Source organism: Mixophyes fleayi, chromosome 3 (assembly GCF_038048845.1).
Source record: "Mixophyes fleayi isolate aMixFle1 chromosome 3, aMixFle1.hap1, whole genome shotgun sequence".
Classification (NCBI taxonomy): Eukaryota; Metazoa; Chordata; class Amphibia; order Anura; family Limnodynastidae; genus Mixophyes; species Mixophyes fleayi.
Genome location: NC_134404.1, coordinates 310,779,099 through 310,793,320, shown reverse-complemented (window position 1 = coordinate 310,793,320; position 14,222 = coordinate 310,779,099). Strand labels below are relative to the sequence as shown.

The 14,222-nt window shown below is 38.6% G+C and overlaps 1 protein-coding gene across 1 annotated transcript; it reads left to right on the top strand.

Annotated features, from left to right (window-relative positions):
- Positions 1–5,051: 5,051 nt before the first annotated feature.
- On the top strand, positions 5,052–12,751 carry LAMP5 (lysosomal associated membrane protein family member 5). Its single transcript, XM_075200736.1, has 7 exons — positions 5,052–5,171; positions 5,598–5,908; positions 6,132–6,304; positions 6,688–6,819; positions 7,136–7,241; positions 9,545–9,733; positions 11,938–12,751. Exons 2-7 carry the CDS (start codon positions 5,857–5,859, stop codon positions 12,114–12,116), a joined length of 831 nt encoding a protein of 276 aa, XP_075056837.1. The 5' UTR covers positions 5,052–5,171; positions 5,598–5,856; the 3' UTR covers positions 12,117–12,751.
- The last annotated feature ends 1,471 nt before the right edge of the window (positions 12,752–14,222 follow it).

Here is a 14,222-nt window from a genome sequence, read left to right as displayed (position 1 = left end):
TTATAACAAGGTGACCCAGGGCTGGTGGAATGTGATGAGTGGTGTAAGCATGGTGGGGGGGGCATGCCTAAGAGGAGCTCCACTCTGCCTGCCCTCCCCACTTTTCCCCGGTGAAAAAAAAAGAGAGGTCGAAGAGAAGAGGATAGAAGAAAAAAAGATCATAGCAAGGTATGTAGAGAATGGAGGGGAAGCGGTGTGATGAAAGGGTCAGTGTGAATGTGATAAAGGTGGTACAGTGTAAAAAAGGGGAAACAGTGTGATCGAGGAGCAAATGTGTGTTGAAGGGCACAGAATTGTGATAAAGGGGCACAGTGTTAGGAAGTTTATCACCATGTGATGAAGGGGGCCATAGTGTGATGAAGGTGGGTATAGTGTGAGGATGAAGGGTCACAGTTTGATGATGAAGGGCACAGTGTGATGAAGGGGGCAGAGTGTGATGAAGGTGGGTATAGTGTAAAGAGAGGGGGGGGTACATTGTGATGAAGTGTTACAGTGTGATGAAGAGGGATACAGTGTGATGAAGGAGCACAGTGTGATGGAGGGGGCAGAGTGTGATGAAGGTGGGTATAGTGTAAAGAGAGGGGGGGGTACAGTGTGATGAAGTGTTACAGTGTGATGAAGAGGGATACAATGTGATGAAGGAGCACAGTGTGATGGAGGGGGCAGAGTGTGATGAAGGTGGGTACAGTGTAATGAAGGGGGATACAGTGTGATGAAGAGGCACAGTGTGATGTGGAGGGGGCACACATTTTTTTTGTTGATCCAGTTTCCTTAGGGTATTCAGTCCCATGCTGAACAGGCTGGAGCTGTGTTACATTTTAACAAGGTGACCCAGGGCTGGTGGAATGTGATAAGTGGTGTAAGCAGGGTGGGGGGGGGCATGCCTGAGAGGAGCTCCACTCTGCCTGCCCTCCCCACTTTTCCCTGGCGAAAAAAAAGAGAAAACATTAATAAAACAATACTGGGTAATACATACAGACAAGAGAACAGGTAAGAGAACCCTGCTCGCAAGCTTACAATCTATAGGACTATGGGAGTTTGAAACACAGAGGCACGTGCTACATCATATTGCACACTGGACCAGCTAGAATGCAAAGGTAAAAGTATTGAGCGGGCTGTGTGATCAGTCACACAGCAATTTTGTTCAGAGGATTGTTGTCTTGTGTTAGCTGTGTAGAAGATGATAATAGGGTAACCCAGGAAGATTAAGATGTTGATTGAGGAATATCATAAGCTTGTCTGAAAAGGTGGGTTTTCAGAGAACATTTGAAGGTTTGAAGACTAGAGCAAAGTCTTGTGGTGCGAGGGAGGGAATTCCACAAAATGTGTGCAGCCCGAAACAAGTCATGTAACTGGGAATGTGAGGATGTGATGAGCGTGAAAGAGAGACAAGTGAGTAGATGTATGTTGGTGCATTTTTATTGACGACCTTGTATGTTAGTGGAAGAATTTTATATTGGATTCGCTGAAAAACAGGCAACCAATGTAGAGACTGACAGAGTTGCTCAGCAGAGGAAGAATGGTTTGCAAGGAAAATAAATCAAGCCGCTGCATGCAAAATAGATTGTAGGGGTTCAAGTCTGATTTTGGGAAGACCAGTAAGGAGAGAATTGCAATAGTCGATGCGGGAGATGATGAGTGCATGAATTAAGGATTTTGCAGTGTCTTGTGTGAGATATGTGCCTATTCTGGAAATGTTCTTTAGATGTATGTAACATGATTTAGATATAGAGTATGTGGGGAATAAATGATAGTTGTGAGTCAAGGATTACACCTAGGCAACGAGCTTGCGGGGTGGGATTTATGGTCATGTTATCGACAGAAATAGAAATGTCAGGCAGGAAGCTTCTGTTTTTGGGTTGGAATATTATTAATTCAGCTTTTGAAAGATTGTGTTTGAGTTGGAGAGAAGACATCCAAGATGAAATGGCAGAAAGACAGTCAGTAACGCAAGACAACACAGATGGTGAAAGATCAGGAGAGGAAAAATAGATTTGTGTAACATCCGCATAGAGATGATATTAAAATCCAAAGGAGCTTATTAGTTTTCCAAGAGAAGTTATGTAGATAGAGAATAGCAGAAGACTTAGGACTGAGCCTTGCGGTACTCCAACTGATAAAGGAAGCGGAGCAGAGGTGGATCCAGAGAAATTAACACTGAAAGAGCGATTAGATAGGTAGGCTGAGAACCAGGATAGGACAGTGCCCTCAAGACCTATGGATTGTAACATTCTATGAGAAGAGAGTGGTCAACAGTGTCAAATGCAGCAGAGAGATCGAGGAGAATTAGAAGAGAGTAATGGCTTTCAGTTTTTGCTGTGATAAAACCTTGGTCAGCGCAGTCTCTGTGGAGTGTTGAGAGCAAAAGTCTGACTGAAGGGAATCCAGTAGGTTGTTTGCTGTAAGAAAGTGTGTGAGGCGAGTGTAGGCAATTCTCTCGAGAAGCTTGGAGGGCCATGGGAGCTGAGAGATGGGGCGGTAATTTGAGAGAGAGTTTGGGTCAGAATTTTGTTATTTCAAAATAGGAGTAATCACTGCATGCTTGAATAGTGATGGAAAAATACCAGTAGAGAGATATAGATTACAGATTTTAGTTAGAGGTGGAATGAGCACAGGAGAAAGGAACCTACCAATTTGTGAGTGTATGTGATCAAGAGGACAGGAGGTAGAGTAAGAAGATGAGAAGAGAGTAGAAACTTCCTCTTCATTTGTGGGATCAAATAATGAAGAGAGAGTGTCAGAGGGTGCTACAAAGGAATTGAGCTGTTTGTCGAGGAAGATGATACCATTTCAAGTCTGATCTTATCTATTTTGTCCTTGAAATAGGAAGCAAGATTCTGGACACTGATGGTATTTGGAGGGTTTTGGGGGGAGGTTTTAGAAGAGATTTAAATGTGTTAAAAAGGCGCTTGGGGTTAGAAGCCTGAGCATAGATGAGAGATTGAATGAGATAGATGAGATAGATGAGATGTTTGTTTTGCAGTGTCCAAAGCATTTCGATAGAAGTGGTAGATACCAGCATATGTGATGAAATCATTACAGGTACAAGATTTACGCCAGTGACATTCTGCTTTACGAGAACGTTTTGTAGAGTTTGTGTTACTTTAGTGTGTCATGGTTGGAAACAAAGTCTATGAGGAGTATGAAGAGTTGCTGGAGCCACTTGATCAAGGGCAGTTGCTAGAATTTGGGGAAAATGATTTCCTGCCCTATCAGGGGAGGAGAATGTAGAAATTGGGAAGAGAAGGTGTTGAACAGAGAGTGGAAAACTGTTGAAAATCAATAGAGCTAATATTCCTGCGGGTATGGGGAGGCTTGGTAGAGTCTGACACTTGGGAGGGTAACGAACTGGGAGTGAACGAGTAGTTAATAAGGTGATGATCCGAAAGGCGGAAAGGACTGTTAAGGAAATGAGAAACTGAGCATAGTCAAGAGAAAACAAGATCAAGACAGTGGCCATCCTGATGAGTAGAGGATTCAATCCACTGGGAATTGTCAAGCGAGTATGTTAGAGAGAGTAGTTTGGCAGCAGCAATGGAACATGGATTAGCAGTAGGGATGTTGAAATCCCCCTGATGATGTTGGGGATGTCAGAGGATAACGCAATGCATGAATATGCAAAAAAGTAAGTTCAAATGAGAGTCACATGATGACATTCTGTTAGGTGGACCTTTAAATTTAATAAACTAATTTATGCTAAAAGAAATACAGGGAAAAAAAAAAGTTCGGTGGGATATGTTTGTGGTTGTGTGACTATAGCCAAAACAAACACCAATGAGGGATTCAAATTGGTATTTTATTATGTATGTATGTATGTATGTATGTCTGTGTGTGTGGTGTAAAGTGTTAGTAGTGTTGTATTATTATGTATAATAATGTATAGTAGTGTTGTGTATTATATTAATAAAAATTTAAATATAAAAAAGAAAAATGGATTTTAAAAAAATAGTAAATATAAAAAAGAAAAATAGATTTTAAAATAGTGTAGTGTAGTGTAGTTGTATGCAAATTCTCAGGAAACTCACAAGCCAAATGCAGCAATGCAGAAGAGAGTCACAAGCCAGAGCAGTCATCAAACCAGCCAACAGCTATCAGCAAATGACAGTTTGCTGATGGCTGCATTAGTTTTTATATAGTCAAGATGTTAAACCCTCTTCCACTCCCATAAAAAAAACTCGCTCAGACCAATCGTTAATGCATGAGGGCAGGGTTGAAAGATTTCAAATTGAATTTCACGAGTTTTAACGCTGGGTTAAGTAATAACAGTCGCTCTACAAGGTAAAAACCCGGGCAGGATTTTTTTTGATCGTCGCGGGGGGAAATAAAATCTTGCCGTCTATTGAATTCCCCCCTATATATGTAAGAAGGGAAGAATGTATGGAATATAAAATGCATTAATATAAAGTTATTCTGCTCCAGGACACAAATATATAAAGGTATATAGGAAAGAGTCAAAAAACACTACTCTCTGAAATAAAGACAAAAAAAACCCTCAAAATAAAATTTACAGAAGTTTAAAAATACTGTTTTATTTAATAAAATATATTTATACATGGCAATGCGACAAATACAGCTGCATTTTGCCTTTGAACGTTTCTTTTGTGAAAGTTATAATATTCCCAGCATGGTACAGAACAAGTAAACGGTCTAAAGTGAGAAGGAAGATACTAAAGATGAAAAGGACACTCAAGGTCACAGAAAATTACCAATACATAAGGGACTCACCAATACTCTTTTAATAGGAAATGGTGGCAAACATTTAAGGCTCAATTTCTCAGCACTGCAAAAATGTCTGTACATTCTACAACAAACATAGTTTGAGTCTGCTAAGAGATATGCTTATACCTTTTGTGACTCATATGGCACAAAATGCATTGAGGCAAACTGAAGGAATATTAATTAGTTGACACATCATTAGGTTCAGTATTCACAATATACATCCACCAATTGTCAACCTGGTGACAACAAGTGATTTAAATGTTATCTGGCAAAAAAAAATGATGTCCTCTTAACTGCATTATAAGTTGCAGACATCATATCTCCCAAAATATTCCTTTATCTACAGTGTGTGAGAATAATCACGCTGACTGCACATCGTGCCTGCCACCTTTTATATGGGGGCGTTAGTCTTTTTTTTCCCAGATATGCAGACTTTGCTTCAGCAATATGAGGTGGGTATAGAACTCCTTAGCCAAGCAAAGTCATAGCCTTTATATTTCTGTGTTTGAATAGCTAGAAAACGTGAGTAAGAATCATACATATGACTTACAAATACAGGACTCATTTTCACAGCATAGACCCCTTGCAGCTTACCACGCTCCAAAACATTTCCTGCCAGCTCATACATTGAGATATACAATAGTATTTCTTATGTTACTCTATGGAGCTCACTCTTCTTAGCTACAGCAATGATCCACAGCGTATTGTATGAGTGATAGCTTAGTGGATACAATAGCACTCGTCTGAAAAGCATGTGACTGTATAGATTTAGTGTGAGGCTTATAGTGGCACGGCACGGAGAGTCATTGCAATACTAATCTTTCATTATATGTTCCCGTGGGATGTAGAGGTGATTTGCGCTTGATGCTCTATTTCAGCACCTTGGACGTCTCCTCTTAGTACGTCAGGACCCGGGAGAGCCCAGTAACGCATTTCAGTACCTTGGACAGCGATCACTTGCTTCTATGTGGATCTGAGGGACTTGTGCTGGAAACTAAAGGCTCCGACGACTACATTTGTTATTTGTGAGGGACCCAGGGCTGGATGATAGTTTTGCACAGTGCAGGATCCGCTTGAAGACCCCTGTTGGATAACTATCTGAATTTGTTGGGTGCATTGGAAAAAGTCTTCCCGAATATGAATTTCAGGAGCCGTGCTCAGGGACTGCAAGTATGCCTTCTTCTTTTATGTAAGTGTATTCAATTAAGGATTATCTATTTAACTAATGTCATTGAACCTTCCTCTTTCTGTAAGGGGCTGTAGAGCCCTGTACCAGGTGCAGTGTAGTAAAGAATCCACTAATGTCTATGACAGGACTGCAGTGAGTGCTGTAACAGAAGGTCACATAGTCGCATGATTGTATGCACATTTTGTGAACTGACAGTGAACGATATTGTTTCTTTGTCTGACAGTCGCAATTGGTCCTAACCTGGCAGAACAGGAAGTTGAGAATCTCTCAGGTCTATCCAGTAATCCTGAGAAAAATATTTTTGCAATTCGAGAAAATGGGACCACTTGTCTTATGGCAGAATTCTCAGCTAAGATACTTGTTCCCTATGAAGTCCCTTCCAGTAACGATGTGGACGTAAGTAGCCCTTTATCCGTGCACTAAGTATCTACATTATCCATGTAATAACTAAAACGTTTCCAGCTCACACGCAATATCCACTAACGTCACTAATTAAATGGGCACATCATAGACCGGTGTCATTTATCTAATGCTATGAGTGGGGGTCCTATACTATAATTAAAACAGTATGCTGTATTAAGGATGGAAATCCTTAATACAATTAAGGATAATTAAAACAGTATGCTGTATTAAGGATGGAAATAACATACGGTAAAATAAAATACACTTGATCTAGTTATTTAAATATGTTACGTGATCACATGCAGAGTGTAATGTGCATAGTACATTCAATGGCTGTAAGTGAATTATACAACAGTGTAATTACTTGTCTGTTTTAGTGGAACGTGGAAGAAGCTAATATCCAGTTACCCAGAGACACTGACATTAGAGGAAAATGCTGGAATAACGAGTCTGAACTGCATTTGTCATGGTTAGACAAATCTTACACATTGAAGTTGTTCTTTGTAAAGGTAACTACGTCCGTCATTTGGGGTTATATTGTTAAAGGAATATAAACTGTTATAGATTCAGATTTAATGGGTATTTTATTGGATAATATAATAAACCAGTAATCTAGACAACTTATTTATGATTAAAATAAAAGTTTCCAGCTTTCTGCTTCCATGCTGTAAGCCTGCGTTACTCACTACAACCAAGGTTACATCTGATCAGAGTTATGTTCAATTTTCTGTTGTTGTAATATCTATATTATGTGTTTGTTGCGTGGCATACTTGCTATGAATTTATTTATATAAATGGTTCATCCATAATTTGTTTAATTGATAGGAAGGGCAGGATTCCACAAAGTCCAGCAAAAGGAACTGGAAAATGAACAAAGTACAGTTTCTGTATGACTTGTCAGAGAGAACGAACTTCAAAAATGGTGCAAGACGTGAGTATGAGCACAGACTGCGGCATATTCTGTACGTGGCCCCAAACTCCACACACATATGTCTATAGCGCACCATCTGAGCGCCAGATTAAAGCGCTTCTCGCCACCAACCAGAAGCTGCAATTCACTGACTGTATCACCCGCAATGGGCTGAAATCGCATAGTTAGATAAATTGCAAGGAAAAGAAACCTATTTAATTATTGAATGTCCGCAGAGTGTTAGCGACATGAGAAAACAATGGAAGGCGATGTGTTCAGATAAGAAGTTACTGTAGCTGCAGTCGCTGAGTCATTTTGTGCAGTTCTCTGCTGACGTGCGACACCAGATGTTCATGTAATACTGCCCAGTACAAAGCAGCGCTAGTTATCCTGCCCCTAGCTCTCCCATCTGGGGCCTTATTTCATGTCATGTCACACTAGTATACAAACCATGGTGCAATGTCTATTATTATTATTATTATTTATTATTAGTATTATTATTACTACTACTACTATTATTACTACTATTACCACTATTATTATTATTATTATTATTATTATTATTATTATTATTTATTATTATTATTATTATTATTATTATTATTATTACTACTACTACAATTATTATTACTACTATTACTACTATTATTATTATTGTGATTATTGCTATTATTATTTATTATTATTATTACTACTGCTACTAATAGTATTACTACTATTATTGTTATTATTATTATTATTATTATTATTAAGTATACATGCTTTATTAACTTTGAAAATAGCAAATTCTAAAGACTATCTTTTCATATCTATCTATCTATCTATCTATCTATCTATCTATCTATCTATCTATCTATCTATCTATCTATCCTGGAGAACATCAAGAGTTTCATGTAGTGTTGGACGCACAGTGTGTTATGCGGCGTATAATACACTTTTTGCTTCTGCCCATGTGCACAAAGCACTAGTTAGGGTTGCAGCCATATGAAGACTGAGACATATCTTATGGCTGGTTGCAGACCCTTACAGTTGAAGAGGGGGATCATGGTAGGGCGTGTAAGCATAGCCAAAATACAGTATGGCATGTTGGCAGTGCTTCCTGCAATATATTGATGGCCTGAGACAGATTATTCAAATAAGATAAGGAGTGGTGCATTTACTGGGATGTCCTTGATGTGTGGAGGGGCACATTGCTATTTCCACTCAGATAAGTTTGCACCAGCTGAAAGCTGGTGGCCTTTGTGTCTTGTCCTATCTTCAATCAGACCCATTCTACTCTTCCATGTTGCACTATAGCAGAGAAGAGCTTCACTAGGTGCACTCTGAGCAAAGTATTAATATACTTTACTAACAAAAAGGGCCACATGTAATAAAACAGAGCTGATATAAGCTCACTCTCCTCATTCACTTAGACTATAAATGAGGCTAAACTGAAAAATATTTTAGAAGTAAAAAGAAAAGTTTTATTTAATGAAAGGGGAGGTACTAACATTGTATGGCATTGATGGAGTGATGTATACACTTTTGCACAATACAACTCATGAAAATTGTGTGACTCTTCCACATCAAGCTCTTCCGAGCGGGCAGACCATGTAGGCACACTGATGCAGAATCAAGGCATCTTGTGGTGCACATCAAGTGCAATTTACAGTGGGATAAATATATTGTAAAACTATTTAGCAATCTTCTTCTACAATTTAGTGTAATTAAAAAAAAAAAAAAAAGAAGAAAAATATACATATAGTTTCACTTCTGTTATAATTGCACTAAAACGGTCTCCAGCCGGGAAGACATTTATAATTGCACAATTAAGGGTCTCCAGCCAGGAAAACTTTTTAGCATAAAAGTGCTTTTTATTTGCAACAAAAGCAAACTGGACCAAAAGTAATAAACCTGTCCCCCATAGGGAGTGCTGACTCACTTCTTCAGTCCTTACTAACACAGGTGCAGATAATCTGCTTAGCAGCCTCTTTCTGGCCTATTGTCTCTCAGTTTCTGCTGTCTCTTTGCAGCCATACATAGGCCTCACTAGGCTCCCTCTGAGCTCTGGGGGGGGGGGGGGTCTCTCCCAGAGCTCAGAGAGAGCTCCTGTTCCTGGCTTGTACAAGTCTATATTGGGCTACAGACCTCCAGAGGTCTCTTCAGACCTGGCTCCTGGTTGGGCCTCTTCTCACACCTCCTGCCTGACACACGTCTCACTGGGCTACATGTGATACAATGTGACAATTATGCAGTATGTGTCATCTCACACACAATACAACCTTCAAATTAAAGAATCCTCATAAAACTGTTCACTGACATTGATGACTTCCTATTGTCTGCAGCTGGGAAGCACACAGCCACCACCCATCACATATCTCTCATGGCCACGCCAGCTGGAATGTCATATGAGTGTGAAGCCACAGAGAAAGTCAGCCTGACCTCCACTGACCAGAAGAAAACTGTGGTCCTGTTCCTGTCTGAAGTCCACATTCAGCCATTTGATATTCAGAGCGATTTTGTCTACAGCGAAGGTACAATAATAATGTCGCATTTTTATACCGCTTTGAACATAACCACTGTTTGTAATAGGACACGATGGGTAAATATAGTAATACCGTTTTTCACAAAGGAGGAGACAATGTTTTAAACTAGTTTTCTTGCACGCAGCTAGGACATTAGCGCCATTTGTACAATAATGAGCAGTTGTAAACTAACTGTATGCTGACATACTGTGTAAAATGTACAATGTGCCAATGTATACTTCATTATTTTTTATTAAGCACCAACATATTTTGTATTGTTGTACAACTAGAAATAAACAGAGTATAATATTGACATGCAAGTTTGGGCCAATACAAATGGGAACATCTCTCACTTTTATACATTCTGACAACATCTTACAAGAATAATCTGGCTGCTTTTTCATGTAACACAAATACTTGATAACTTTATTTTTACACTGAAATTTAAATTTGAACTAGGACATGCTCTATCCCAATTATAAATTTGCCATCACATTTCAAGTTTTCCTCCCCCCTCCAATGCAACATAGTTTTGCCAAGGTGCAAAGTTACTCTTTTTTTTTTGCTTTCCTTTCCTTAATGAATCAGTCCCAGAGTGTGGATCAGCTCCACGAAGAGTGGCTTATTCTGTGCATTGACATGTTCATACACTTATGGAGCTCATGTTCATGGAGCTTATTAAATAACATTGTGTACATAGCAATCATGTGCTGTAGCCCAACCAATCAGCTTAAGCAGTTTAGTGTAGTCGTACAAATGGACCCTAATGTCTGATTGTAGCACTTTATCTATTTGCACATTTTATTTAATAATCCCTCTGATGTTCTGAATTAATGCCTGGTTGATTCTTTTATAAATTATGAATGCTTCCCATTTAGTCCAAACTGGGCACTTAGGGGCCAGTTGCGCTATTTAAGGTAAGTGTTGAATTTGAGGATCTCTTTTCAATTTGGCCCCACATATCCATGGACTTTGTAGGCATGTTTAATAATTATAAAATTGATATTAGTTTTGTTTGGTGGCCATGCACATGGCAATACAGGGAGAAGCTGCAGCTAATATCACAGGCGACAGCAGTGCATGTGTGGCCAACATTTATATCTCCCATGTCTTCCAATTATTACATAAAAGTCGTTTTTTTACTCTAAAAATATTTAACTCAAAATGCTTATTTTTCGATACATATATTAATATGTATTGACAACCCTATTGGGAAAAGCATTGGGATGTCAGTTGAAGATATAATAAACAAGATGTCACTCTAGTGTCCTGGTTTTTGCTTTTAATACAATAGAAGCCTCAGACATTTATAGAACACAGTTCAAAATTTACCCCAGGTGTCTGCTAACTGTAAGGAAACATTATTTACTAAACTAAAAGCTCAGGAAGTTATATACAATCTGGATAAGAATGTGGTTTCCCAAAGTCTATTTGATGTTAATGATGCTGTTTTTAAGGAACTGTGTCTAAATGTGGAACATGCACAGGACAATGGGTGGTCTGGATGGACCAAGGGCCATAATGCTGAAAGATACAATAAAACACTTTCAGAATTAAAATATTTGTTGCTTGAAGTGCAGTAAAGGTTGTCTTGATGTCTTATTACTATCAGGAATTACATGAAACGTTAAGGAAGGTGAAATAAGAAATGTAATATAAAAATGTACTTGGTTAAATTGATGATGGCACAGCCATGTCTTATTATAGTAGGTGGTGCTAATAGATGATATTTTCAATCTTGGAATACACAGTGCTCAACTCAGTCCTCAAGCGTTACTAACAGTTCCTGTTTTCAGGATTTCTTTAATCATGCACTGGTGAATTCAGCTATTGTTTTGGGTCAGTAATTATCCCACCTGTTTCTACAGAAAGAAATGCTGAAAACATGGCATGTTGGTAGCTCATGACGACTGCGTTGCGCACCTCTGCGCTACAGAGTCCCAGCTTCTAAAATCGATTCTGCATAACATCAGATGGTCAGATAGACAACGACTGTGATTATTGTGGGCTAAACAAATACAACCATGTCATTTTATACAACATTACAATCAAGAATATATTTGTGTTTTTTCATGGCATCCTACTTTTAAACAGATACAATTGTACATTTTTCATAAAATGCCAAAAACTCTAGTCAGTGGTTGGAGAACTTTCGGATTTCTGATGAGAGTTTAGATTTTCAAATCTCACTATTCATTCCTTTCTCATTCTAGAGTACAAATGCCTGACAGATCAGAGAAAACAGCTGGAAGAAATGTTACCTATTATTCTAGGCGTAACTTTAGGACTGGCGATTGTGATCATCCTGGCTGTATATCACATTCACCATAAGATGACCTCCAACCAAGTGCAAATTCCACGAGACAGATCCTTATACAAGCACATGGGATAAGCAAAGACTTAATAAATGCAAGAGCAATGATCATCAGGTAGAACAGCCAACAAGCACTTTCCTGATATCCCCTTCATTGTCTTCCTGTAAGTTGTGACCTGAAAATATTTCCCCACTTAGCAGTGATGTGCAGGTAGTGTTTCCTAATACTGCACTGGAAAATAGTACTGTGCTATAGACTTCCAGTGTGGCACCCATGCCAATATCAGTGTATAGTTCTTTAATACATTTTTTTTTTTTTAATGCCTGATTTATTATACTTAAACTCTTCTAAATCTTCAAGGACATATTTACATACATTACTTGTTGCAATCTTCTACCGCAGAAACTATGCATGTTAAATATTTGTAATCTGCTAACATCTATGAAAGAGAACTTATAAATATTGTTAAATAATATTAAGCTTTAGACGCTGTTTTCTAAGGGCCACTGTAAACACCACAATTGTCACCTGCGCTTTTCTACTATAGTTAGGTATTAAATATTTATGTTGGAGAAAAGAGAAATGTTGATGCTATTATTTTGCAAAGGAAAATAGGAATACCCTGAGTAGCCTGGGCATGCTGCATGTTTTGTTACTGTGTAATCCTTTACATTATGACATCACTCTGTTTTCAAATATAACCCTCTGATTACTATGTATCTCTCTCCTTTTGTAACATAGCACCTGAAAAGGTGACTGTCTGGGTCCCAAAACTCATTTGTTGGATTTTTATGAACCATAGTTGCCAACAGTCCCTAATCTCCAGAAACAGTCCAAGATTTTATAGATTTGTCCCTGGAAATGCCCCAAATATTTAATACTGGAAGACGTGTTCAGTACAATTTATATTTTTTTACATACTGGATTTAATCTAATTCTGATTTGAAGTAACAAACAAATACGTTATAGCTACATTTCTAAAACATATCATGTACCTATCAGCTCTACATTTGATGGATTTAGATGCATCTGTTCAGCACCTGTGTTCCTGGAAATGATTAAAATATTGGAAACTGTGTCAACATGTACGGTTTTAAATTATCTACTTTTATTAATATGCAATCTATGCAATTAACACAGAAATATTTATAAGATAGTCACGTAAACAATACATAATTTTAATAATAATTAATAATAAAACTAAATAACAATGTTAAATGGCTCAGGAACGTGTAAGATCCCTCTTCATGTGGTTACTAACAAAGTGAACTAACACTACAACATAATAAAGCAATATATTTAGCAATTCAAATACATCCCCTCTGATTGCATTTTAGGTTGGCTACTTAGGTCTATGTCTGTACTTTTAGTGGGTTGTTCATCGTCATGGTGACCTGGTCACTGGACCACCTTTAGTTTTGTTCTTAGCAGACTGCTGATTGCAGGAATTGAGACAAGGTGGTAAATGTATGAAGCTCCGGGTTCTTCAACACCCGCGAGTTCGGCGTCTTCGGGAAGTTTCCCTTTACAAGGCAGCGCCGCTTTAAATTTAAACGCCGAAGATGCCGAACTCGCGGGTGTTGAAGAACCCGGAGCTTCATACATTTACCCCAAGGTGTTTTGTAGCTGTTATTGTGAATTGTTTTCTGACAGCTGTCACCTGTAGCTAGTGATTGCTGCCATCTAGAGCTAGTGTTGTGAATCCTCACAGTGATTGATTTCTGACAACTGCCATCTGGAGCTAGTGTTGTGGGTACTTACATAAATTCACACAAGCACAAACGTTATCAGGGAAAGGTATATTCCACTTTTGCCCATTTTTAAAAAAATGCAAGCTCTTATCCCTCACACCTCCTCATACCTAGATTGTAGGTATCCAACCCTAGAAACTCCCTTCTTCTTCTGCATTGTTGGGGTCATCAATGAAATCTGACAAAGGGCATGAAGCTGGTTCTAGCCTCGGACTTTCAAGTTTTCAGGGCCAATACTTTTTGTGCTAGGACTTTGAAAGTTAACAGCATCATCAAGATAGTGTTCCAGCGCAATAACTAATTGCACTGGGATTTTGGATATCAGTGGTTATAAACTGAATGTTGATGTGGCATGAGATGGGGCTGACAAAGCATCTGTGCAGCCTAATCAGGATAAGGGTCCTCCATCAGAGACCCGAAAAGTACAGATAA

What these genes read in the sequence shown, in the direction of transcription:
- LAMP5 (XM_075200736.1), top strand. Translation starts at nt 5,857, where the DNA reads ATGAATTTCAGGAGCCGTGCTCAGGGACTGCAAGTATGCCTTCTTCTT. An exon ending in AGTATGCCTTCTTCTTTTAT is followed by an intron (nt 5,909 to 6,131) that starts GTAAGTGTATTC and finishes TTTGTCTGACAG; the next exon opens with TCGCAATTGGTCCTAACCTG. An exon ending in CGATTTTGTCTACAGCGAAG is followed by an intron (nt 9,734 to 11,937) that starts GTACAATAATAA and finishes TTCTCATTCTAG; the next exon opens with AGTACAAATGCCTGACAGAT.